The sequence below is a fragment of the Bos taurus genome, chromosome 10, assembly GCF_002263795.3.
Source record: "Bos taurus isolate L1 Dominette 01449 registration number 42190680 breed Hereford chromosome 10, ARS-UCD2.0, whole genome shotgun sequence".
Lineage (NCBI taxonomy): Eukaryota > Metazoa > Chordata > Mammalia > Artiodactyla > Bovidae > Bos > Bos taurus.
This window is the reverse complement of record NC_037337.1, coordinates 38,015,866-38,041,885: the sequence shown is the minus strand read 5'-3', so window position 1 is coordinate 38,041,885 and position 26,020 is coordinate 38,015,866. Positions and strand designations below refer to the sequence as shown.

General features: G+C 47.3%; 3 protein-coding genes across 20 annotated transcripts in view; 2 read left to right on the top strand and 1 right to left on the bottom strand.

Moving 5' to 3' along the window:
- Positions 1-8,536, top strand: part of TTBK2 (tau tubulin kinase 2) — a 135,026-nt gene extending 126,490 nt beyond the window's left edge. For 8 of the 11 annotated variants that reach the window (XM_059890614.1, XM_010809200.4, XM_024997793.2 and 5 more), the window contains one exon: positions 1,444-8,275. In XM_059890614.1, coding sequence (XP_059746597.1) covers positions 1,444-1,906 — 463 coding nt within the window. In that variant the 3' untranslated portion in view covers positions 1,907-8,275. Of the gene's footprint in view, positions 1-1,443; positions 8,276-8,338 lie in introns of those variants that run through there. The other 3 variants (XM_059890615.1, XM_059890612.1, NM_001206071.1) reach the window with 3 other exon arrangements.
- Positions 4,684-26,020, bottom strand: part of STARD9 (StAR related lipid transfer domain containing 9) — a 140,203-nt gene continuing 118,866 nt past the window's right edge. For all 6 annotated transcript variants that reach the window (XM_024998192.2, XM_024998201.2, XM_024998193.2 and 3 more), the window contains one exon: positions 4,684-25,654. In XM_024998192.2, coding sequence (XP_024853960.1) covers positions 25,553-25,654 — 102 coding nt within the window. In that variant the 3' untranslated portion in view covers positions 4,684-25,552. The remainder of the gene's footprint in view (positions 25,655-26,020) is intronic.
- CDAN1 (codanin 1) lies at positions 9,540-22,356 on the top strand. 3 transcript variants are annotated; one of them, XM_002690811.7, is made up of 28 exons: positions 9,540-9,655; positions 9,898-10,385; positions 10,596-10,799; positions 10,993-11,162; positions 11,292-11,405; positions 11,488-11,566; positions 11,982-12,102; positions 12,281-12,390; positions 12,856-12,945; positions 13,864-13,939; positions 14,464-14,669; positions 14,972-15,092; positions 15,217-15,363; positions 15,462-15,628; positions 16,014-16,101; positions 16,348-16,437; positions 16,626-16,680; positions 16,891-17,024; positions 17,108-17,211; positions 17,478-17,636; positions 17,991-18,054; positions 18,223-18,301; positions 18,486-18,634; positions 19,791-19,898; positions 20,027-20,090; positions 20,252-20,433; positions 20,686-20,793; positions 21,556-22,356. In XM_002690811.7, exons 1-28 carry the CDS (start codon positions 9,566-9,568, stop codon positions 21,679-21,681), a joined length of 3,693 nt encoding a protein of 1,230 aa, XP_002690857.1. In that variant the 5' UTR covers positions 9,540-9,565; the 3' UTR covers positions 21,682-22,356. The 3 variants fall into 3 exon arrangements, with proteins under 3 accessions (XP_002690857.1, XP_010807534.1, XP_005211699.1); XM_010809232.4 differs by having other exon boundaries at positions 20,686-22,356; XM_005211642.5 differs by lacking the exons at positions 20,027-20,090; positions 20,252-20,433; positions 20,686-20,793; positions 21,556-22,356 and having other exon boundaries at positions 18,486-18,587; positions 19,791-19,881.

The following is a 26,020-nucleotide window of genomic DNA, read 5'->3' as shown; positions in this document are numbered from 1 at the left end:
AACAGTATTCACACATCCCCCGCTTCTCTTTTGCTCGGTGTCTATGCTTAATAGAGATAGTATATCTATGGCTTAAGCTGCTTTGGACTGCAGCTCAAGACCAAATCTTAATTATCATCTACTATTTAGAACTTTGCATCTCCCTTAGAAGTAAGAACTTCGTAACTTGATAACAAAGCCAAACATGTGGCATTGTGTCAGATACTACACAGCTGACCAGCCTGAAACTCAGGGAATTCGTGGGAACTCAGCTTTCCCACACAGGTCCTGGCACAGAGGCATTGTCTTACTCCATTCTTCTAGTTTTACTATAAGATCCATGAAGTTAGGCTTAACCAGAATGAATTCCCGTCATTTGTCAGTATAGGTAGATGATGGGGAAGAAAGAGGAGAGAAAATTTAGAGGGGAAAAAAAAAAAAAAAAACAGTAACTTGTTCTGACCCACGATGGTGATGTGGCTATACATGTCCCCTGCATCCTGAGGTGCCAGTACAAGTTGGAAGTTTTTCTTCTGGTTCCTTCTGTAAGGAGTGGCATGTCAGCAGTTTGAGGTTTAAATTCTTATACTGAATGGATTTTAGATAGGCCAAGACAGAAAGACATTTAGGGAAGAGGAGACACTGCTATTCATATGAATATTTTCTATATTTGGAATTCTGGGCCCAAGCTTGGTTGCCAGTAAGAGAGGCAGTCAGTCCCCAAACCCAGCTCTCCTGAATCACAGGCTATTGTGAGGGGCAGAAACTGAGGCCCAGAGAAACCAGTGACTACTCTTTTCTTTTGGAAATTATTAAAGAAGTTGAAATATATTTTTATCTGCAGTTCCTGCTGCTGGTGAGTACAGTTGGTGTTGAAGGCATATTGTAGAGTTTAATGTTTGCATAAGTGCATGTAGAATCCCTGTCCTAGAAGCCTAAATAAAATAGTGTACTCTCTCTCATGTGCTAACATGCTAGAGACATTTCATGAAGTGAATCCTGAAATGGGAAGAGCTAACGTGCTCTAAGAGGAAGGGGACCAACAGCATGTAGTGCTTCTGGATGGCCGACATCAGTTCAGTCCTTTACGGCGCTTGACTGCTCAGTAACCTTGTGAGATAGATGATATTCGCATTCAAAGCTGGGAGAGCTTAAGTAACTTGTCCAGGGTTATACAGCTGATACATGGAAGAGTAACTCTGCGTCCTCTGTTTCCTGATTTGGACTCACATGATACATATTACATATTGGAGAAGGAAATGGCAACCCACTCCAGTATTCTTGCCTGGAGAATCCCATGGACAAAGGAGCCTGGTGGGCTACCGTCCATGGGGTCACAAAGAGTCGGACACGACTGAGCGATTAACACACACACACATACATATTATGACTGGGGACATTGTGACTTTCTAGTCTCAACTGAAGTGAATTAAAATGAAACTAATTATTCTCTGTTCTTTTAAGGCTCCGCAGATATAAAGTCCTAGGGAGTAGCAATTCTGACTCAGACCTTTTCTCCCGCCTGGCCCAAATTCTTCAAAATGGATCTCAGAAGCCCCGGAGCACTACGCAGTGCAAGAGTCCAGGAACCCCTCACAATCCAAAAACACCACCCAAGAGTCCAGTTGTCCCTCGCAGGAGTCCCAGTGCCTCTCCTCGAAGCTCTTCCTTGCCTCGCACATCCAGTTCCTCACCATCTCGGGCTGGACGGCCCCACCATGACCAGAGGAGTTCATCCCCACATCTGGGGAGAAGCAAGTCACCTCCCAGCCACTCGGGATCTTCCTCCTCCAGGAGGTCCTGCCAACAGGAGCATTGCAAACCCAGCAAGAATGGCCTGAAAGGATCCGGCAGCTTCCACCACCACTCAGCCAGCACTAAAGCCCCCCCAGGGAAGAGTAAGTCAGCCAGTAAACTCAGCAGATAGGAGCTGGGCCGCAGCCCTCTGAAAGGTGTGCGATCTTCCTCCTAAATCTGATGCATGTGTGTCCCTGTACTGTCTATTTAAAAAAGAAAAAAATCAGTGTTGATCTTCTCTCACAAAAGAAAGTAACATGATAAATTATTTATAAGAAGATACAAATATAAGAAATTACCTAAGGCAGGCAGCAAGCAGATCAGGAATCAGTGTCTTTGCATAGGAAGGGGCCATCCAGCAAAATTGAAGGGGGTGAAACTGGTTAAATGAGCTCTCAGTTTTTAGATGCCTTCCAAACAGAAATGTTGAAGGTAGGTGGTAGATTGGAATTTTAAGGGGTATGGCCTGCTTTTTTTTAAGGCTCTACTCAAAGATCATATAGTAAAAGTGAAACTTCTAGTATTTGCTTTCCAAACTTCCCAACCTTGGAGAGTCAAATTTTAAGTCCAGTATGAAGAGTATGTGAGAAGTGTGTGCTGGGGAGCCAGTGCTTGGATACATTGGGCTGGTGAGTTTATCTAATGTATTGAGAGTTCACACCCTTACTTTGCGTCATTCCTAGTACCCTCCTTGGATTTCACATTTTTTAAAGTTAGTGTTTGCACCTGATCCAGTCTCTCTTATTTTAACACATTCTAATATGCTTTTAGCAGCACATGCTAAGAATTTAAAATCCAATTATTTTTAACCTCCTAATATTTATCTTTGGAGCAACAGTTCTTAGTATATTTTTATTGTGAAAAATAACTGTTGAAACTTAGGTAAAGGAAGGAAAAGTCTAAATAGAACTACTTTGCAGGCTTTAGTGCTTTAGGGAGAGGGACAGAGTATAGAGTAATACTCTTTGAGATAGAAGAACCCTCTCCCCTCTGTTAGTTTCCTCCTTGTGGAAGGAAAACTGACCAGAGTAGCAGACCTTGCTTCCTTAAATATTCTAGGTACCAGCTCTTTCTACTGTTAACCTCCAAGACAATACAGGAAAGTACATCGCTGTGGAATGTGACTTCGTGCTTTTAGAGCTTTAGAAAGAAACATAGGAAGAAATTAGGTACGATGAGGCTTAAAATTATCAAACTTTGTATTTTATATGTTTAGCCAATAAGGAATGAGTACCTGAGGAAATAAATTTAGGGTCAGTATTTATCTTTTAAGGTTTTATTACCTGCTTCTCCTGTGTTTTAGTTTGAATATTTGGGCTTCTTGACCTGATTTACACGTAATCTTAATTTATAAAGCTGTAAGGAGGATCATATTTGTTCTGATCTCACTCTTTGCTAAGAGGAATCAATCAAAGTTAAATTAGACTAGATTTTTTAAATGAGCTCTTTTATACTTTGTAGTTTTTGTGTTGTAAAGACCTCATTAAGGTCAGGTAAATTGGTCTGCTTGCTGTTGAAATCTGCCTTCTAGCAAACATCTGTGCTTTTGCTTTGACCTTGTGTTTGCTGCCAAACCTAATATGGTTGAATTGGAAAACAGAAAAAGAAAGATATTTCCTCACCAGGTGAACATACTCTAATGCTGCATCAAAGCTGCCCTGAAGCTGCACTGACTGAACTTTTCTTGTTCTCTTTATCTGTGTCGAGCTTTTTGAAAAAAACAAACAAAAAACTCAAAACACTATTGAGGCATATATGGTCTCCCATAAGAAATGTAGCATAATGTGGCATCTTAATTTCTCTCCAGTTTCAAGACTACAGAGGAATGCAGTAGATAAGACATATTTGCTGTTTAACTAAAGCAACTGTAATATCGGAAGACCAATCCTTCTGTATTATATTGTATAATAGTTGCTAAAACACTACTTGCATGTCTTCATGGTAAATTATATAAATATTTATAAATATATAGAGAAACATATGCTTATATAAACTCATTCTTTCTCATTCTCCATTTGTAATTTCAAGATCACAGATGGTGAGATTACTTTTTATTGTGTGCCTCGTGTACACTTGGGCCTTGCCTATCTTCATTTCTGAAAATCTGTTCTTGGCATGTGACACTTCAGATCCTTTTTGCCTTCCTTGTATATAGTGCAAAGGTTGGCAGTCTTTAACAGGCCAAGATAGGTTATTTAATTTTCATTTTAAAAAAATTTTAATAGGGGAAAAAGTACTAGAACAGCTTGTAATACTGATTCAGAGGTTTGTCATGTTAATCACATAATTCTCTCCTATGGTTAGAGTGGATAACCTGGGTTGATAATCATGGGTCTACTATAAATAGATTTTTTTTTTAATCTCTTAAAAAATTACCATTCTGCTTTCCTCTTTTCATCTCACTTTGTCAGGGGCAGGGTGGAGGTAAGAAGTAATCTGTAATTAAGAAATTATCTTGTTTTTCCTGTTGTATTAGCAAAATTGTGCTAAAAGTAGCCAGCTTTAAATCCTGACCCCTCTAATCAGAAATGTGCTTGTGGTAACTATTTGAAAAACTGATGAGGCTGCAAACAGTATGAAGTATGCTATTTCACTTCTTACGGGCACGTCTCTGCTAGTTAAACCTGATAGTGATGACAACATGGCAGCTGAATGTTTTCTCTCTCTCTTGAGTCCTTCCGTTTTTCTCCCAACTTTTCCACTGTGTTGCCCCTTTTTCTAAATGGCACTGACAAACTCAAGATCCAGAGAGAAAACTTTGCTGTGTAAGAATGTTTTATTTTGCACATAGAGAAAAAGAGTTAACCAAAGATATTTCTGCTTGGATACTTTCAAAAAAGATTAATTATATCTCATGTATCAATATATCCACTTAAAAGGACTGTCTTGTATAGAGATTTACTCTGCTTTTTAAAAAAAAAAAAAAAAAAAAACCTCTATGGTTTTAGATGTCTTGGGCCAAAAAGAGAAGTTGGCAGCCCTGAGCAAAGCACTTTTGGCACAAGGGTTTTTGTTTTTATTTCTGTATGATACAGAAAATGAATTGGGTTTTGTTGTTATTGTTCTTTTTAAATTTATTATTTTTTTTAGTGGTGGCATATTTCACACTTCAGTGACATAGGTCATCCAAGTAATTCTGAACCAGTTTGGTTATTCTAAAATGAGGGACTTGGCTATTCTTTAAAGTCAAGCCAAACTATATTAAGAGTAGTATGGGGAAAAAGTTAAAATTACCTTTTGAAAACCAAGTGCCTCCTAGATTCTCCTATCACAACAAAATGGTTAGTTACCTTGTCACACTTGCCCTTACCCTCCCTTGTCCAGTCTCTGGAATTACTTGGGTGGAGCAGAAGATGAAATTAGCCATAGCTCAGTCTCTTTAGGTAGCTTACTCCTAAATTATGCTGCCAAATCTCCAGGGTGTATAGATTGTTTGAAATATTAAAATTCCACACAGCAGTCTTTTGCACAGCTTAAAGGCATTTAACTCTAACGTATAGTGAACAAAGAATGAAAATTGGGTCATAGCAAATTTAACTGTAAAGCACAGATTATAAACACGCTTGAATGGTGAGTCTTAAATAGACACTGTTACTCTCAGCTGTGGTGTGCAAGCCCGCCTTGCTGACAGCAGCATAGTTACATTCTGGTTTTTAAGTTGCATGTTGTGAAGTGAAACTTATTTTTTAAGTTGCCAAGTTAATCAAGTCCTAAATAACTAGCAAAATGGTAATTGAGACCCACTGTTGCCATTATCCACTCTGTATTTGCTTTTGAAACACTAAACAAATCTCAGCTGCTTACGAATCCAGTGGACTAGGGTGCAGTGTCTCTCTGTGTCACTCTTAGCCACTACAGGAACTTGAGGTTCTTCTGTAATCATCAGAGATTCCTTCCAGGCCACAGATTTTTATGTGAATGTTTCTATGGTTATATTTAATTGACAAAGGAAAATGTTGGTGCATGTTTTATAAACCCAGACACAGATAGTTAAAACCATAACTAGTTTTTATATATCCAATAGCTTTGAATTAAAAACAGATGCTTCTTCCCTCAAGAGCAGAGGATTCTTTGTTCTAGGAACTACATTCTTAATCTAACATTAGAATTGGTGATAGGAGAAAAAGGATCTAGAATTCAGAATTTAGTGGCTTAAGGGAAAAATGCATCTTACTTTGGCTACTTGAAAACACATTTATTTGTAGATAAGTCTAGATTTAGCCTTGAAGGTCAGAATTTTCACATTTTAAAACTTTTTCATTCCTGATATTAAAGCGTGACATATGTCAGGGAACTATTTCTTTTGTCATGTTTATGTGTTTTGGAATGAAGTTGTATGCATTCATTGTTTTAAAATCTGCCCATTTCTGTTTATATGTATTTACCACACATGTGTTGGGACTTTGCCTAAAGGAGAGAGATTTCAGCACCTGTATCACTGAGGAGATAGAATGGTTGATGACAACTGTGTTTAATTTTCTTGAGTTTGGTACTATAGACAGTTGTTTGCAGAACATCATCTGTGTTCTAACAAAGTATTCAGGATTAAGGCATGTAACCACTGTGGTAGTCCTCACATGTCAATATTTACCCAAGTTCAGGAATCACAGGTGCATATTTAGACCTTAACTTAGAGATGGGAACAAGAGGCAGTTCTAATCCACAGACATACAGAAAGAGTAGTTCATGGGAAACCCCAGGTGGTTGTTAGGACGTCCCACTTCATCCAGTGGGATGAACTCTGGTATAGAATTCAAGGATGTGGGAGTAGTGTGGAAACATATCATTGGATATTCTCCAGAGTTTGGCTGTCTCTCTGGAATCATGAGAAATTTAAGCCAGTTAGACTCAGGATACTGCAGAATCTCTTGCCAGCACTGCTAGGGAGAACTGCAGGCAATAAATGGGGAATTCATATAGTTCTTAGGTAACTCCAGCAAATGGGACAAGGATCCCCCTATTGATTTAAAGGGAAATTTGGATGCTACACACCTCAAATTCTTGAAATTATATTCTTGACCCATCAGTATATTTTCTAGTTCAGTTGTGGTTATCTGTTCCAAATTTTAAAACTAACATAAGCTTGATGTTTAATTACTTCCCTTAAGCAGATCCAAGAATCAGAGTATGTGACAAGATCAAAGTCACCTTGACCTGATCCACAATCTTAAAACACTAAAGAGCCAAGTAAAAACCTTTACTCAGTAATGATTTGATGATTATTTCCATAGATTTTGCTGGATTCTTGGTCTTAAGGAGACATGTAAAGGAGGTGAAGCCTTTTTCTTCATTGCCCTGTGAAACTTTAACAGGATCTGCCTCTTTAATTGAAGTGACAGTATGGATGCTCTGGGTCAGGGATTCTGGGTTCCTTGACTGAGAGAATGGGATTCCATGAGGCAGACCTTTGAGCCCATGTGACTATAGAACTTGCTGACATAATTTTACACACTAATGATAGGAAATTTTCTCTTTCTTTTCAGTAGTTTAATATTGTTTCATGTTGTGTACATAAGTGTTCACTCACCAAGTTAAAAACACTGGGTAAATCTAATTTTTATATAGACTACCCCTGCCATATATTCCTCCCCCCCCACCCCTTAAAATATACAGTTCAAATCCTTAAAAATTCCTATATGGAACTTCAGCATCCCTGGGGTCTGTCTGGGTGTTCTTCTCATCCACAAGGGATAAACAGACCTACCAGAGTATATTTTAGGGATCAACACAGGGAAGGGAAAGCCCTTGGGATTTTTTTCTTTTTAAACTATTCATCAGTTAGATAAATTAGTTCACTAATTCAGAAATACAAATAGAGGAAGCTAAAGGAAATACAACGTGTACCACTGGGGCTCTGAAATTGGATTGTGTGAACTTGTGAACTGAGTAACGAAAAAAACAGATGACCCAGGCTCACGCTTCCTCACTGCTCATGCACAGTTCCTGGTTCCCCTCCTGACTCCTTTCCTAAAATAACCAAGTGCTGATGTCATTGGGTCATTTACTTACAAGTTTACAGCTTTTAGGAAAAAAGAGAGAGTTGAGAAGCACCTAATTTTGAATTAGATGTAAATCTTGAAAGTTTCTAACTACTGGCATTTTTTAAATCAGATGGAACCACAAACCAGAAGAATTCACTCATCGAGTAAGACAAGTTAGAGTAATTTAACAGTTCCATAGTTTTCTCCCTTTTTTCTCTTCATGAAATCACTGATGAGAAACTGCTCTTTGAAATACCTCCAAAGGTATTGTATTGTATCCCTTTCCCCTCCAAGCAGCCCTCTTTATGCATTTTTGCTCAGGCAACCAAGGACATAGAGTATTGGCAGAAACATGAGTGCTTTTGTATAGGCCATCTGTACATAAAAGTGTAATTATTTATTTAATTTTCCCATTTGTATCATATTAAAGCTTTGTACAGTGTTTTAAGTTCTGTTTTAAAATTATTTTGTATTTTATTTTTATAATCTAGTAATAAAATATTCATTCCGCATGCAAACTCTAGTTCTATTTGTGTGATGGTTTGGATTTCAGAGGTGAGAAATATTTTTCTAATTTAAAGGTTATTGAATGCACCGGAGGTCACAGGATCAACAGGGAGCAGAAAGTGTTCTATAAATGCAGTACCACATCCAGAAGTGACCTAGAAAAAGAAGCGCTGGAATAGAAACTAGGTATTCAATTTCCCCTGCAGACAACAACCAGGGTTCAGAGATGTGAGGAGAGGGTTCCCCATGTAATAAAACTGAAAGTGTTAAAAGCTCTGTTTCAACCCATCATTGTATCGCTGTTGGGAGGTATTTTTCCCTTCTCTGCAGGAAACGTCCCTGTATCACTGGAGTGATTTCTGCTTTCCAGCATCCCCTCTTTTTCCTTGTCCTTTGAACCAAGGGACCTCTCAGGAGGCTTTCATGCGGGCACTGCTTCACCCTTCCTGATTTGGTTTGGCCTGAAATATTAGTGCCATTTGTTTTTCTCAGCCCGGTTTCCCTTTCTTGAGTTCTCAGTGAGCAGCAACATCCAAAGAGGTGATTCTCGTATTTTTTGAAATAAAAAAAATTAAGAAATAACAAGCTACCAGAAACTAATCATATGTATGCCTATTAATAACTGCAAAGTAGCTGAACTATTAACCTTGTGTAACGTATAAGGGATAATAAAGACGGCGATTCTGTGTGCAGGGTGGCGGCACTTTTAAGGGTTGTGGGCTGAGGATCCTAAAAAGCCCCTCCGTCTTAAAGTCTTAAATGATCGATCAGTTGTTGGTGGGTGCTGGAAAACGAGTGGGCAGGGGATTGAAAACTCAGCTTTTGAGAAAGGCAAGGTCAAAATGAAGTTAAGCAAACTTTATCGTAATTTCTTTAGGGTAGTGACGATTGAATCTAGAAAACTTGAAAGAAAAGAATGCGCTTATCGTAGATGTAGGCATCTTCTCCGGAGAGTAGTTCACCTTTACGGTCCGGCCGCTCTCCCGGACCCTTGGTCTTCCCCGCCGCGTCCCCGAGTCCCGGCAGGTCACCCTCGGGCCAGGGCAGCCGGGGCCCGGCTTCACCGACAGCAGCACGCTGCACTTGACAGGCCACTGGGCCTCTTGTCAGGAGCCAAGGCCCAAGTCTAGCCTCAGTGCGGGGAAGCCCCGCCGTCGGCGGCGGCGGCCCCGGTCCCGCCCCTGGCCCTGCCCGCTCCGCCCCGCGGCCCAACGGTCGCCCCGCGGCGCCGGGCCCGCCCTTCCCAGGGCGCCCGTGGCGCGCCGGCGCCTGCGCAGTCGCCTCAGAGCGCCCTGACCGGGATGGCGGCCGTTTTGGAGTCGCTGCTGCGAGAGGAGCTGTCGGTCGCAGCCGCTGTGCGGTGGATCGCGCGCAGCGCCCAGAGTTCGGAGGTAACAGCGCCGACACGCCCCCAGCCTGGCCTGAAGCTGCTTCCCGCGGGACATACCGCTCCTCCCGTCCCATTCCTCTAGAGTGCCTGGCTGTCAGCCGGGGCCGAGTGCGCTCCAACTAGGGGCCGCTGCCCCGGCCGCCCGCCAGCCTCAGCGCGCCCCGCGGCCCCGGCTGCCCGCGGCCCTGCGCCGGCAGCTGACTGCAGCTGACTGACTGTCGCCCCTCGCCACTTCTCCCTCAGGATGACCCCAGGGAGGCGGCGGCGCTGAGCTCACTTCGGCCACTGCGGAAGGAATTCGTGCCATTCCTGCTGAACTTCCTGAGGGAACAGAGCAGCCGCGTCCTCCCGCAGGGCCCCCCAACCCCCGCCAAGGCCCCGGGCTCCTCGACAGGCTTGCCAGGGAGATCCGGGGGGCCGCCGCGGGGCGGCCGCGGAGCGCGCAACCAGCTCTTCCCTCCGATCGAGGCTTCGAGCGCCACCACCGCTGACGCCCCTTCGGCCCGCCGTGGGGGCAGGAGGCGGGGCCCGGGGCCGGCCCGCGAGCGAGGCCGCGGCCCCGGGGGCCCGGAGGAGGGGGTCAGCGGGGAGTGCCTGCCCTGGGCCGGGGGCCGGAGGCCCAGGAGCTCTGGCAGCCCCAGCAGCCCCAGCCTCGCGCGCTCTGATCCGCCAAACCTCAGCAACCTGGAGGAGTTCCCTCCCGTGGGCTCCGTTCCCCTCGGCTCTGCAGGGTGAGAATGAGCCCTCTAAAATATGGCTGTGCTAGGGGAGTTAAAAAATTAAGGCTGGGTGCTCTGTAGTAGAGCGTGGTAATGACAAGAAAGTAGGGGGTGAAATATCTACGGGGTGAGGGGCATTTTGCAAGGGTTGCTAGATGTTATGGTGGAGGGGGAGATGCTTGAAGATGGGAATTAGGAAAACCTATGGCTGCTCTTCAACAGGACCAAGCCTTCCCGCAGGATCAACCCAACTCCAGTGAGCGAAGAGCGATCATTGTCCAAGCCCAAGACTTGCTTCACCTCACCCCCAATCAGCTGTGTTCCCAGTTCCCAACCCTCAGTCCTAGACACTAGCCCTTGGGGCCATGGGCTTCCCTCAGGGTGCAGAAGTCTGCAAGAGGAGCGGGAGATGCTCAGGAAGGAGCGGTATGGCTTTGTTGCTCCCGGGGATGTCAGCTTCCTTTGGGGGGGATTTGCAGGGCTTCTCCCTGTGATTAATTTGTCTCCTGGGAACCCTGGGTCTGTTTCTTGGGCTGTGGACATGTCTCTAAGGAACCTGAGTGTGGCTGCGGAGGAGAAGCCATGCTGACTGCTCATGACATTTCTCTTTCTCTGGTAGCTCTAAGCAGCTGCAGCAGTCACCTACTCCTGCCTGTCCCACCCTAGAATCAGGATCTCCTCACCCCAGCCGGACAGGACACCTCACAGCTGAACCCGCTGACCCTGCCAGAGTATCTTCCCACCACCGTCTGGAGCTGGTTGCCCTTGTCTACTCTTCATGCATTTCAGGTGAGTGAGAACAGAGCCCTGGAATGAAGACACTTGTAGAACTACAGGGTAAAAGAATTGATAAGATGTGTAGAACTGAGCCTTTGTTTTGACTGGCGTTCAATACCCTGGAGTTTCCTTTTTAACCAGAGAACCTGGTACCAAACCTCTTCTTGGAGCTTTTCTTCGTCCTTCAGCTCCTTACTGCCCGGAGGATGGTGGCTGCCAAAGACGGTGACCTTGAAACAACTCCAGGAGCTGTAGGTTGGTGAACAAGCCTCTTTTTGAGAAATGATGTCTGGAAATGAAATTGTTTTTAACCAATAGCTTGGTACTGTCCTTCTAGATTCCCTGGAAAGCCCTCTGTTCCAGAGTGTCCATGATTGTGTCTTCTTTGCAGTGAAGGTTTTGGAACGTCAATTTCAGTAAGTTTCCCCAGCTGAGGCATTTGAACCTTATTCGCATTATTCACTTGATTCTCTGGCTACTTCGGAAGCATGCTTGTGCTTGACACAGGTGTAGTGACCTTAGACTTTTTCCTACGTGTAACCTTCAGTTTCGTGTCAAAGCTATGAATTAAGCCCTTGAAAGAATCAAACTGCCCCCAGTAGTCTTGGTAGCTGACCTTTGGGTTTGTCTACTGTTTCTGCTTTGCTGTCGTTAGCTGCTCTGTGGGGTCTCGTTTCCCTTCCCTTTGCCTTTATCATCTTTAATCCTTGGCCCATGACTTTTCTTTATGTGCCTGCTCTGTGCTCCAGGTAGCACACTGTGGTGTGCAGATGCCAGCTGCCTACTTGCAGTCTGTCCCATTCTCAGTCGTGTGTGCTCTTATCCCTGTAGCATTCTTTCCCACTTGGACAAAGGGACATTGAAGCTGTTGGCTGAGAACGAGCGGTTACTGTGTTTCTCACCAGCTCTGCAAGGCTGCCTCCGAGCTGCCTATGAGGGCAGTGTTGCCAAGGTAGTGACCCCATCTTACACCTCTTCTAGCCTGGATCTGACCCTTCCCAGTCTCATAATTCAGGCGGCCCAGCTCACACCACTGTAGTGTCATGTGGCCTAAAATTCTGGACTAGAATATGGGGATGAAGTTTTCTGAGCATGAACTCTGCTTTCAGTCCCTAATGTCACTGTTTTAGGTCTCTCTGGCGATGCCACCTTCTGCTCAAGCTGTCTCCTTTCAGCCAGAAACTGACAATCGTGCTAACTTCTCCAGTGACCGAGCCTTTCATACTTTCAAAAAACAGAGGTGATGAGAAAAGGGGACTTTGGGGGAGGGGATGAAGCAGCATTTTCTCCGGGACAGGCAGCCTATGTTGTTTTCATAGAAACTAGTTTGTTTGGTCCTAACGGGTGTAGTTTAGCACCACCAGGCCCTGCATAGCAAACATCTTAAGGGCCACTTAGCCTCATTCTGTTTCATGCCCATGGACTCACACCTCTGACAGTAGCAGCTTTCACGCAGGTGCAATGACTTTGGTCACAGGGTTCTCAGATGAGAGTGCCAGATCAGCCTTAACTGCCCACAGAAGCATGTGAAGCCTGTGGTGTGCTGCTGTCGGGTCTGTGGGATTATCACATAGAGAACCTTGGAGAGGATAAGGAATGGAGCTGTGAATGGTCCTGTCCTCAGTTCTGAGCTAGAGAAGGCACTCCTGAGAATGAGTTAAGCCAACTGTGCTTCAGTTGATCAGACATCTTATGTGTCTGCCAGGGATGTGTTTTACGAGGTACTTCGAGAGTGGGAAGATCGCCATGAGGAGCCTGGCTGGGATTTTGAGAAGGGCTTGGGCAGCAGGATCAGGTATGTGCTCATACACTGGTCACTTTTTCTTGCTTCCAGCAGTGAGCAACTTAGTGGTTTTTGGGGTAACTGATTAGAGAAAGGCTTCTCTCCCCACCCCGAACTCCTTCTAGCACAAAGCTGTTTTCTGTCTTCCTTAATCTCTTAGTTACTGCCACCTCTGCCTCTACTCAAAAGGGATTTGTTTCTCCAACTCCTTCTACTCAGAAATCGTTTATACTTGCTCTGTGATTGCAAATGATTGATAAAGTGGAACACTCTTATGCCAGGTTGTGTGAGTTTAGGCCCGTCACTGGCTTAGACCCTTTCCAACCTCTATTTTCTCCATCATCTAATCTGACAATACAGATAACTTTGCGTAGCTGGATAACTAGGATACAGAAAGAATGTCCTCTTGTCTGGTGATCTCCCATCCACGTTGGTCCTGAAGCTCACTGGCAGTCAGTGTAGACTGAAGATGAGAAGGGTGGTCTTATTCCATATTTGGTTAAGTGTAAGGTTAAGGGCTTCCTGGTTGCTCAGATGGTAAAGAACCTGCCTGCAATGCAGGAGACCCAGATTCTGTCTCGGGGTCAGGAAGATCCCCTGGAGAAGGAAATGGCAACCCATTCCAGTATTCTTGCCTGGGAAATCCCAATGGACAGAGGAGCCTGGCAGGCTACAGCTCATGGGGTCGCAAAGAGTCGGACATGACTGAGCGACTGACAGTTTCAGTAAGTGTATCTCTAGCCTTGAGGGATCTTGGTGCTAAGGAAAGTATCCTTTACCTTTCCCCATATCCTTGTGCCAGCCAGCTCTGGCAGAAGGCTGCTCAGGCCCCTGGTAGAGGGCTGAAAGTCTCAAGGATTGGCTTGTTCTCTCAGATCTTTCTCCCCTTCTTCCTCCCATCACACTCCATCCCTGCCTCTTATTCCTCAGAGCCATGATGGGTCAACTCTCTGCAGCCTGCAGCCACAGCCATTTTGTTCGACTTTTCCAAAAACAACTTCTCCAGGTAACTGCTCCAGCAGGAGATCTGTCTCCAGTGGACAGTATGTATTATAGGTGCCAAGGAATGGCTGGCACTTTGGGACAGGCCAGGAGAACAGGCAGGTCCTTGGCTGAAGAGTGAACGAGAGTTCTGCTCTTTGGGTGGTGGTGGAAGCTTGCGAGCCAGAGCGCTCTCATGCCTTACACCTCCTGCCTCCGTGGGCCCCCTCACACACCCGGCTCTCCTGGCCCTCCTTCAGTCCCTCCCTGCTTTCTTGCCCTTGCTTTGTGGTGTGGCAGAAAGAGCGCAGGGTTAGGTCTGGTTTCAAATCCTAGCTCTTGTGACCCTATGCAGATGTTGAATCTTAAAATTTCAGTTTCTTCACCTGTAAAAATAAGAATATAATGCAGACCTCAAAAAATATATCTGTGGCACACAATATAGGGTGGGCATCCCGTATTGTTCACTGCTTCCTCATTTTCTTCAGCCCTTCTTTTCCAGAAAAACTCACTGGTTTATCGATTTCTCTCCTCCTCCCCCTGCCCCAGATGTGTCAGAGTCCTGGTGGTGCTGGGGGCACTGTCTTGGGTGAGGCTCCGGATGTGTTAAATATGCTTGGAGCTGACAAGCTGGGGCGGTTGCGGCGCCTACAGGAACGGCTTGTGGCCCCTCAGAGCAGTGGGGGCCCCTGCCCACCCCCTACCTTCCCAGGCTGTCAGGGCTTCTTCAGGGACTTCATCTTGAGTGCCAGCAGGTAAAGGTCCCCTGTCTTGCCGAGAGTGGGGGCAGAGGCCTGAAGAGGTTTGTGTTCCCAGAAGGGCAAGAGTTTGCTCTCCTTGGCCTGGAATGTCAGCGGGTGGGACTGGGGGATGCCCGGCCTCCTTCTAACCCACACTTCCTGCTTCCATTTCCCTTCTCACTCTCTCACCTACGAAGGTAAACTCCTTGTTCCTTGACCTCCTATGTCTGCCCTGCTGAGCCTTTCTGTCTGGAACACCACCTCTATTATCCTTCCTGCACCTCTTCTAGTACCTTTTTCCCCCCTTCCCTTCATAGCTTCCAGTTTAATCAGCATCTCATGGATAGTCTGAGTTTGAAGATCCGAGAACTCAACAGCCTCGCCCTTCCTCAGCCTGAGCCTAGTGATGAGGACGGGGAGTCAGACGTGGACTGGCAGGTTAGAAAGCAGAAGGGAGGCTCTGCTCTAGAGGGGAAAGGGTATTTTCAAGAAGTCTGTAACAGTTGTGGTTTTGTTCTAGAAGCCTAATGCTTAGGACCTCTTACTTCTTGATGGCCTGCAGGGTGAACGGAGGCAGTTTGCTGTGGTGCTGCTCAGCCTAAGGCTTCTGGCCAAATTCTTGGGCTTTGTTGCTTTCCTGCCATACCGGGGGCCTGAACCACCCCTGACCCGTGAACTCCAGGACTCCATTCTGTCCCTGAGGAGCCAGGTGAATGGGGGTGCTGGTAAGGAGGGAGCTGGGAGGAGCCACACGGCAATGGTGTTAGAAGGCTTTCCCCAGCCCCTGACTGACCCTGGCCCTCCCAGGTGCCCCCAGTCCTGGATGTGCGAGCTCTGCTGCAGCAGGGGCTGCGGGCACGCCGAGCAGTGCTCACAGTGCCCTGGCTGGTGGAGTTCCTTTCTCTTGCTGACCACATTGTCCCCATGCTGGACTATTACCGCAGCGTCTTCACTCTCCTGCTGCACCTGCATCGGTGAGTCAAGAGAGGGCAAGGCTTGAGAAAAGGGTGCAGGGAGAATGTTGCTGAGGCTGCTGCTTTTTGAAGAGGGCCAAGCAGCTTGTGCTTCCTGTGTACTTCCATAGCTGTAGCTGACCCTCAGGGGAGAGGCCAGGCCTTGATCCACAAGGACAGACAGTGGGCAGTTATTTGCACTTTGGCCCTTTTCTATTCCTACTGTGGCCCAGCTAAGAGTGAGTACAGATCTGGGAGAGGTGATGAGACCTGGTTGCCTACACAACAGCAGTCCCTTTTAGGTCTCCTTTTGAGAATCACCTTCCCAGTGATAGCTTTTTTTTTTAAACTCCATTCCATTTCTTTCATTGCACAGATTCCACTCACACCCTCATTTACCTTTTAGGAGCTTGATCTTGTCAAAGGAAAGTGAAGGAGAGATGTGTTTCCTGAACAAGCTGTTGCTGCTTGCTGTCCTAGGCTGGCTTTTCCAGGTTGGTGGAATGAGGGTCCAGGTTGGGGAAAGGGGGCATGACTACTGTGGCTGGAAATGGGCAAAGGGGAAGTGTAGGACTCTGACAGAGAGCGGGGCCAGATGCTAAAGGCCCAGAGGAGGAAGGATGGGGTTGCCATAGAGGAAGGTGGCTTTGAACCTGGTTGTCTTAAACCCTGGGGCCATGAGGTCGGAGGTGTGATGAACCCCTAAAGTGCTGGCTGGCACTGCCCTAATCTCTTGCCAGATTCCCACAGTCCCAGAGGACCTATTCTTTCTGGAAGAGGGTCAGTTGGATGTCTTAGAGGTGGACACAGTAGCCTCAGAGCATGGCTTGGTAAGTGTTGGGGTCCAGCCAGAGCCATGGGGACCACAAGAGTAAGGGAGGTAGCCTGCCTGCCGGCAGGCCCAGCAACACAAGCCAGAATATAAGCTTAAGTCTCACGTAATTCCCTAACCTGACCGCCCCATTTCTGGGAGGAAGGGAAACTTGCCTTCCCCAGACTGACCTGTTCTCTCCCCCAGGACAGCATGCCTGTGGTGGACCAGCAGCTGCTCTACACTTGCTGCCCTTATATTGGTGAGCATACTCTTCCCCGAAGGTCCTTGGTCCTTGGCCTGCCCCTTCATGAGAACCCAAAAGGCACCCCATGGGCCCAGCACCCTCGTACTTTGTTCTATGCTTAGGCGGGCCCTGATGCCTCGTTCTGTCTATTCCACAAATGCTAGTCTGGATGCTTGGGTGGGTGGGACAGTTTTGGAACTAAGCACTTGGGCTTCTTTGATGCAGGAGAGCTCCGCAAACTGCTCGCTTCATGGGTGTCGGGCAGCAGTGGACGGAGTGGGGGCTTCGTCAGGAAAATCACCCCCACCACCACCACGGGCCTGGGAGCCCAGCCTCCCCAGACCACACAGGGGCTGCAGGTAAGGGGCAGGGTGGAAGCAGGGGCCACCCCATGGGTAAGGGAAAGGGAGCCCTTCCCTGCACTGCTCCCTCCTTCCCACAGGCACAGCTGGCCCAAGCCTTTTTCCACAACCATCCGCCCTCCCTGCGCAGGACCGTGGAGTTTGTGGCAGAGAGAATTGGTTCTAACTGTGTCAAGCATATCAAGTGAGTCTGAGTTGAGGGGGTTGGGAATGAAGGTGTTGCAGGTCCCAGGCTCATTTCCTTATTTTCCCCCTTTAACACCTTGTTGCCAAACTGAGGAAAGTCAGCTGAGGGGTGGGGACAGCGGGTAATAGAGGACAAGGGCCCAGTGGGATGGGGGAGGCTGAAATGGCTAACATTCTTTCAAGTTATTCTGACCTGGTTTGCTTGAATTTGCAGCCCCTTTCCAATTCAGCCTTCCCAACTACCTCTTGCTGTTCCTGCTGCAGGGCCACGCTGGTGGCAGAGCTGGTGCGCCAGGCAGAATCGCTTCTTCAAGAGCAGCTGGTGACACAGGGACAGGAAGGGGGCGATCCAGCCCAGCTGTTGGAGATCTTGTGTTCCCAGCTGTGCCCTCACGGGGCCCAGGCGTTGACCCAGGGGCGGGAGTAAGATGCCAGTCTATTTGGATCCTCTCATCTCCACTCTTCTCTTAGCCTTTACTTTCCTGTCCTTTTTTTTTCTTATATTGTTTATTCCATGTCCTCTCCCACCCTGCTTTTGTCATTCTATTTTTGCCTGCTTTGTAGGCTCTTATCTTGGTTTTTAGAGGTTTAAGGACCCAAGTTTAGAGTTGAATTGGAAGGGCATGTGGTTGGCTGTCCAGTCTCCTGGCATCTGGGCTGGGCCCACAGAGCTGAGCACGCCCTCCCCTGTGGCAGAGCTCTCCCAGCTCAGTGGATTGGTGCCCTCAGGGACCCAGCTGATGTCTCCAGACATCACTGACCTCTGTCTCCTTTCAGGTTCTGCCAAAAGAAGAGTCCAGGTGCCGTGAGGGCACTGCTTCCTGAGGAGACCCCGGCAGCCGTACGTAGGAAGTAGTCCTGGGGGTGGTGAGCTGGGGTGGTGGGGGAGGAGTGCTGTGGGGCTGTGTGTCTCAACATGCACATGAGGCGGCAGGCGGGCCAGTCCTGGACTTGGGCATTCACCACTGTCCTAACTTGCCCCCGACTCAAAACTACTTCTGTGTCACAGGTTCTAAGCAGTGCAGAGAACATTGCTGTGAGCCTTGCAACAGAGAAAGCCTGTGCATGGTTGTCAGCCAACATCACAGGTAAGGTCCAGGGAAGGGGAGTGACTGACCAGGTTTTTCAAGTGGACTGGCAGGAAGTTGGAGGCCACTTGGGGGAAGACAGGACTCAGGCCCAGTTGGTAACAGGGAAGGGCAGGGGTTGGCATGGTGAGCCTATGCAGGGCTGCTTTGGTGACCGCTTCTCTGTCCTCCCTCTGACTTGCAGCACTGATCAGAAGGGAGGTGAAAGCGGCCGTGAGTCGCACGCTTCGCGCCCAGGGTCCTGAGCCAGCTGCCCGGGGGGAGCGGAGGGGCTGCTCCCGTGCCTGTGAGCACCATGCTCCCCTCCCCTCCCACCTCATCTCCGAGATAAAAGTACACAGCTCCCTACTCCCTTCGGCTCCCCTCCTCCTGCTCCCTGCTCTTTTCCGTCGCCCTTCTTTCTTCCTCAGCTCCAGTATTTGTGTAGCAGCTTTCTGTGTTGTCCAGCTAGTTTCCATTTTGTTACTGAATAGAGTTAGGCAGGACCAAATTGAATAGTTTTAGTAATTGCTTTTCTCTGACTTTTATACTTGAATCACCCAAAAGGGTCAAAGGGAAGAGGGTAGATGTGAAAATGGTTGACTGAGTACATGGTACATAGATGGTATCGGGAGTGGAGTAGGGAATGGCTATCTAGTGCAGTAGGAAAGTTCTAAGGAACAGTCATCCCAGTATTGGGACAGTATTTCAGAAGCACTCTCCTTTGGGGGAGATGATGCTTGTTTGGTTACAGGCAGTAAGAATAATCAGTGCTCTTCATTTGATAAAAAGAATTTATACTGTCTAGAACAGGAATCAGTGAACAATTCGTGGGCCAAATCCAACCTGCTGCTTGTTTTTGTAAATAAAATTTTATTGGCACATAGCCACATTCATTCATTCACAAATTGGGGCTGTTTTCATGCTCAGCTGCAGAATTGGAATGACTGGGACAGGGACCTAAGCTAGTAACTGGCCCAGAGTTGGGGTAGTAGTGTTGTAACAAAGATTTAAAACTAGGGACAAAAAAGGACTGACTGAAGTTCGAGAGTATATAAGACGGAGAAGGAAACTCTCAGCAGCCATTAGCTACAGTTTTCAATACACAGATGATTTCTGTCCTGAGGCCTCGACTCTCCTGAGAAAATGAACGGAGAATCATGAGGGACAGAAAATACCACGTGTACGTGGTAGGACATAAATGCTTTCAGAACTGGCTTGGTACGGCATCTCGAGCTCTGGCAGCACACTGTCCCTTGGCTTATCTATTCCATCTGTTCCCTCTGTTGTCCACTTGGTTGCTTCTCCCAGCTGTGCTGTCCTGCCCTGCCCTGCCCAAGTCCCAAGTCTAAGGGCACCTTGGCCCATTACTTCACCCCAGAGCCCTGTCTTCCTTTTCTTTCTGCCTCTCTCCACTGGCTGATCCCCATCCCAAGCCACATTCTCTGTGGCCTCCTTGGCCCTGGCCTGGCCTGAAGCCTTATGTTGCATCCACCCTTCCTCTCTCCAGGACGTGCTCTCCTTGGCTGTGGGGCCCCGGGACCCTGAGGAGGGCGTTGCCCCTGAGTATCTGGAGCAGCTTCTAGGCCACCTGGGCCAGATGCTGCGGTGCCGCCAGGTGAGACATGGCATGATGCTCTTCTTTCGTATCCTCGTCTGGTGACTGGTAATCAGAGCTGCACTGGCCCAGGGCTGCTGCTTGAATTATGGTGCTAATGTCCAGGGACTCCTGTTTTTCCCCCACAGTTCCTGTGCCCACCGGCTGAGCAGCATCTGGCAAAGTGCTCTGTGGAGTTAGCGTCCCTCCTTGGTATGGCTCCTTTTTATCACAGCCCTCTGTTGCCAGATCCCCCAGTTCTCTGGGTTGGGTACAAGCAAGATTAGAAAACAGCTTTCTTCTGCTCTTCTTCCTCCCAGGGACACATGACCCTGCCTCCACTTCTAAAGCTTGGCTTTTCTCTCTTCCCACAGTTGCAGATCAGATTCCCATCCTGGGGCCTCCGGCACAGCACCAGCTGGAGAGGGGGCAGGCTCGGAGGCTCCTGCTCATGCTGCTCTCCCTGTGGAAGGATGACTTTCAGGTGCCAGTTCCCCTACAGCTGCTACTAAGGCCAAGAAACGTGGCGCTTCTGGCAGACACTCGGCCGAAGGAGGTGAGCCAGAGAAGGTGGACGGGGGCTGGCCGGCAGGCTTAGAAGCCTCTGTAATCATCTTTTACACCCACTGCCCCAAATGTTATTAGCTGGTTTAGTCCCCTTTTCTGGGGCTGTGCTTATTTTCTCCTGTACACTCAGAGAGACTCCTCAGTCTCATCTCCCCTCCTCCCTCAGCAGCTCTGTCCTCTGTATCAGGCTCGCTGTGCAGTCCTCTTAGCCCCCTGAGCTCTTTCTCCATGTGTATTGCAGTGGGACCTGCTGCTCTTCTTGCTCCGGGAGCTGGTAGAGAAAGATCTGATGAAACGGATGGAGATAAAGGCTTGCCTGGACAGCCTCTATGAGGCCCAGTGGCCAGGGGTAAGAAGCCTTCATGTTCTATCTGGAGAGAATAGGTGTCATGTCCCTTTTATCCTGAAAGAGGGGCAGGTGATAGGGCCTGGCATCCTGAGGATCTTCCAAAGCTCAGTGAATATTGTCAGATGTCTTGAAGCCCACCCTGAAATGAAATGGCTGCTCTAGGGCACCTCCTTCACATTTAAGTAGCTGTTATATGAAGGACTGTGTCCGTGGAGGAAGGGAAGATGGCAGATAGATAGAAAGCATGGCATACCTCTGGCAAACCCCTCTGATGGTGGGGTTGTTTCTGGCCACACTGCTTGTCTTGCAGGGTCAGGGACTGAACCTAGGCCCTGGCAGTGAAACTGCGGAGTCCTAACCACTGGATTGCTAGGGAGTTCCCAACTGTGGGTGTTTATAATCAGGATAATCTGGATTTTAATCTTAGTCAGTTCCTAATGTGATTTAGGGCAAAGTAGTTTCTTCATCCATAAAATGGGAATAACTTAGACCTTATGGGGTTTTTCAAGATGAAATAATGTGCATATGAAGTACTCATTAGTGGTTCTGAGCCTCCCAATACAGGCTCGCCCTGTTCAACTTGAGCATCCTAGAGTACTAACAGGACAAGTCCATTTCCATGTACAAGGCAGTTGGGGAAAAAAAATACCTAGGTTGTCTACTCACTGCTTAGCTAGGGCTTCACATTTGGGACTGATTTTTAGTAAAAAGGGTGTTAGAATCATGCGTCTGCTTTTTCAGTCACCTTTCTGCTTATTCCAGGATTTCTCTGAAGAATTAGCAACATTGTTCAACCTGTTTTCAGCTGAGCCCCATGTGCCAGAAACCCAGCTAAGAGCTTGTGAACTGGTACAACCAAACCGGGGAACTGTGCTGGCCCAGAGCTAGGGCTGGAAAGTGTCCCTACTTTAGGCATCTCACCAGAGCGCTGGAACCCCAGCCTGACTGTGCCTCAGGAGGAGGCCCCAGAGCCACCCCAAGTGCCCACTGTGACCCGTTCTGCTTTGAAAGTAGCTCGGTCTGTCATCAGGCTTCCTGCTCACATTTGAAGGAAGAGTGTGGCTGCCTGGCATCCCACGGATGGCTGACCATCCCAAGTCCGAGAGGAAGAAGGAGGGGGTCACTGGATTCAGGATTATGGTGGAAAAACCTAGAGATTCCAGTCCTGGAGAAGAAGAGTTGGCTTTATTACTTGGATACTAAGTGAAATGACCCATGGGGACTTGTTGACACAAGATTTGAGCCCCACTTGCTGCTACCCCAGTATCTCTTAAAGCTTTGTGGTTTGGAAAATCATGACAAAGGCAACTGACTTCTCCTTAACTTGTGAGTAAAGTTAACATGAATTTTGGGAGTCTACATTTTCTTACCACCAGGAGCTGGACTGCCATCTCCTTAAAAATGTACAACAGATGTGGGGCTCGCCCGACAGAAACCTGCCTTTTACCTTGCACCCTGCCTGCCTTCAGTCCCGTGCAGGTAGTAACTTTTGACTCTAGCTCCATCCAGGGGCCAAGCACGGGCAGAACACTAGAGCTTTTTTAAAATAAACTGTTTTCTTTACTGAGGGCTTCTTGTCATTTTCACCTTATTCGTCCCTATAGAAGGCTGCGAGGTCTCAGGTGGGCTTGGAGGTGGGTATTGACAGGGTAGAGCTGTCCTAGTGGCTTGGCCACTCAGCAGAGACTAAATGTTCCCGTATGTGAGACCTGCAAGCCAGAGAGCCTGGGGCCCTTATTAACTCACTGCCAACAGCATTAACTTCTGTGCAGCTCCCTTTAAAGGTTTAGAATGTGTGAAATTTCTACTCACCAGCCCTTGGGATGCTTGTTTTTGTGGGGCGGCGGGAGTTGGGGATGTTTTGAGTTAACTCAGAACAGAAGCATTCTACATCTATAAATGGTGCACTGATTCTAAGAAAGCACTACTTTGATAATGTGCATTAAATTCATTCCTGTAAAATTCATGGTTTTTCTACTTTGGCAGTGTGTGCAGAGAGATTCAGTCTCTGCCAGGGAAAGGAGAAGGGAACTCAGTGAACCCTCTTGAAGTGACACACAATCTGTCTGTGCATGTGTGTGTATTTCTTAGAGGAGAAGTTCTCAGCTGTCAAAGAGGTCTCCAACCCAAGGAAGCTACCTAGGTAAGAGGCTCTGGGCCTAAAGAGGTCTGCTGTGTGCCGTTACAGTAGGTCCTGTCAGCACAGAAGGGTAAAAATGGGATGTCTCCCATACCACATACCACTCCAGTCACACTGCTGCTGAGTCAGGCTGTGACCTGCCCTTCCCCTCAGCTCATCCAAGTCAATAAGTTTTTGCATCTGAACCTTTTTTCTTCATCTGTCCTTAGAATCTAACATACTATAGGAAATTCTGAAAGTTCTAAATACTTGGGAACCAAAAAAGTTTTAAGAAATGTCTTACCTTTCTGCACCCATCAGGTATGGCTCAACAAAAGCACTGCTACAGGAAGCTGAGTCCCAAGGTAAGCAGCTACTTCAGACACTCAGCTCCATGTGAGGTGAGATAGATAAGCAAGCAGGGAGGAAAGCCTGGAGCCCTGGAAGATGCTGAGTTAAAGGCTACTCAGCTAAACAGCAACAGGCCCAATTCAGGAAACAACGCTGGTCTGTGTGAACCTTAAAAGCTTACTTTAGGCAGGCAATAAGAAAGGAATTAGAGACAGGCAGCTAATGAATTAGTGAACTCATTAGTATTTAGATTCTTTTCCATATGCCTGCTTTCTACTAGTTATCTCAACAGTGGTTTTCAAAGTGGTCTCCAGACCAGCAGCCTCACAATCACCTGGGACTTCCCAGAAATACAAATATGTGGGCCCCTCCAGGCCTCTAAATCAGAAACTTGAGTGGGGGCCAGCCTGGGGTGTCACAAATCCTTTCCGTGATTCTAATGCACAATAAAGTCTGAGAACCAAATATCTTAACACCAGCATCAGCTGACTTACATGCCTGGCTTGTGGCTTCTCTAGTTCAGGGGATATGGTCTCCTCAGGGCTGCCTGCCCACATGTTCAGATTCCCACTGCTGGCTCTGCCTCAGAAGCTCCAGAGGTACATACCTGCTAAAGAGCTTCCTTCCAGGGCTCTGTGGTTACCGCTGGGTGTGCCAGTGACTGTTCTGGAATCATCTCTCCTGTTCGTACTTGGGCTACAGCTAGCAATAGCTGGGCAACTTATCTGGTTGCTCTTTATATGCAAAGCAGTACTGAGCTCATAGGAAACAGTATATATGTGTAAACTATATAGCTTGAAACTGCGCCATGAGCAGTTACTGCCATCGTAATCGAGGCTGAATTCTGAGCTCAAATGACACACTTAGGCTATCCCAGGGTAGTCTTCACTGAATAAAAGTACACACCGGACTTTTAATTTGCAAGTGTTCTGAACTTTTCAATCAGTGGTCTTAATCATATGAAAAGATATGGGAGTACATAAATAGGGTGTTAAATATATCAAGTGTTAACAAAATATTAACCAGAAAAATAAGTTTAAAAGCAATTTTTAAAAAAACCTTCAACAATATATAAATAACTTAATCTGAGGTAAGAGGGGAAAAAAATCCTGCAAATACTTTCAGAAAAATAAATCTCTGCTGGACTATGCAGAAATTTACCTTTTTACCACATCATCTCAATCCCCATATGGTTACCCTCTTCTACCAAAGTTTCTGGGCACCAGAACTGAAGCCAAGAATCTCTCCTACCCCTAGCACTTTCAAGTAACCATATAGAATAAAAGCTCAAGTTCAGTCAGAAAACTGAACCCAGTCTCCATCCCACCCTAGAACAGAAGGGGCTACAGCAGTGCGTGGAATGCTCAAGAGCCTGAAGGCTGGAAGCAAGCCTTCGAGTGAGGTAAGGAATGGAGCTGAGCTTCCTCCTAACAAATCACTTACCTCCTCTAGGAAGTCCACTATCATCCCTCCCATCTTCAAAAGACAGTTTTTCATCTCTGAGATGAGAGATGCCCAAGCCCCATCCCCAGTCTTCCTCAGGGATCTGGGGTCCCACCCTGACCCCAAATCTATCCAGCCAGCTTCTACAGTGGTTTTTCTCATTATACTGAGCTCTGGAGTGATGGCTCCATAACACAGCACTGGTCAGTACTCCTAACTGGGCCAAGACCCAAACGAATGTCCTCTCCTGTGAGGGAAAGGAAGGGGGTGGGGGCAAGGCAAAAATTAATAATAAAGCAATTTGTAAAGATTCAAAGAGGAGAAACAATTCTACATCATTGTTCTGGTTTGTGTAGATGTTTTTTTAAACCATTTTCTGTTTTGGTATTTCCTAACACTCCATCCCACAGTGGAGCTGAATGCTGGAGGCAGATTCACTCAGCTGGCCGATGGCAGCTTCTCTACCAGCCCAAGGGCTGCACCAAACTAAGTAAGCACCATGTCAGAGCACTGCCATTTCCCAGCTCTACTGGCTGTACCCAATCCTGATCCTAGCCTATATGCCATAGGGTCCCAGAGACAGGAAAAAGTGAGAAACCCAAAAAGGTGAGTTGAGCTTCATTCACACTGGACGGCCAGAGCCAGAAGCTCAAGCGCCCTTGCTCTGCGCAGGTGCCAGCTGTGACCAAGTGCCGACCAGGTTTCACTGGAACTTCGGGGCGGAATGCCATCTATTCAGTCGGCCACAGCAGGTAGCCTTGGCTCTTCTTGCATCAGGATACAGAGTAACAAGAACTGCCCCAGCAATTCTGGGGCATCCTGGAGTGCCATCTTGACTGTGAGATGCTAACTACCAAGGAAGGAAGCCAGTCTGGCTATAACCAGTGGCTGCTGTTTGATGAAGGAGCTTAGAAGTTGAGGGGGGAATCCTGGAGCACCAAGTTCTACCTGAAATAACCAGAGAGGGAAGAGTTAAAGGTGCGCACTGGGGCATACTTCAGCCATAAGTAGCTGTGGTGATGGGACAAACTCGGAACTGAGCTGTGCACAGTCCTGTACGCTGCTGTTCAGATCTAGACAAAAGCTTCCTTTCCCAATGCCAAGTCAGGGAACTGAGGCTGCTGCTCTTCCTCATAATGACTCATTTATGTCCTGAGAACCCTGGGAACAGCCAGAGGACGAAGGCCACCAGGCTCTGAAATAGCTTTGAAGAAGGTTGGTCAGCTCTGCCTCATTCCTTCCTCTGATTCACCACTGGTTTGTGACCCAAGAAGCCCTTAAACCTCCAGCCTCAGGCCACAGGTCCTGGGTCCT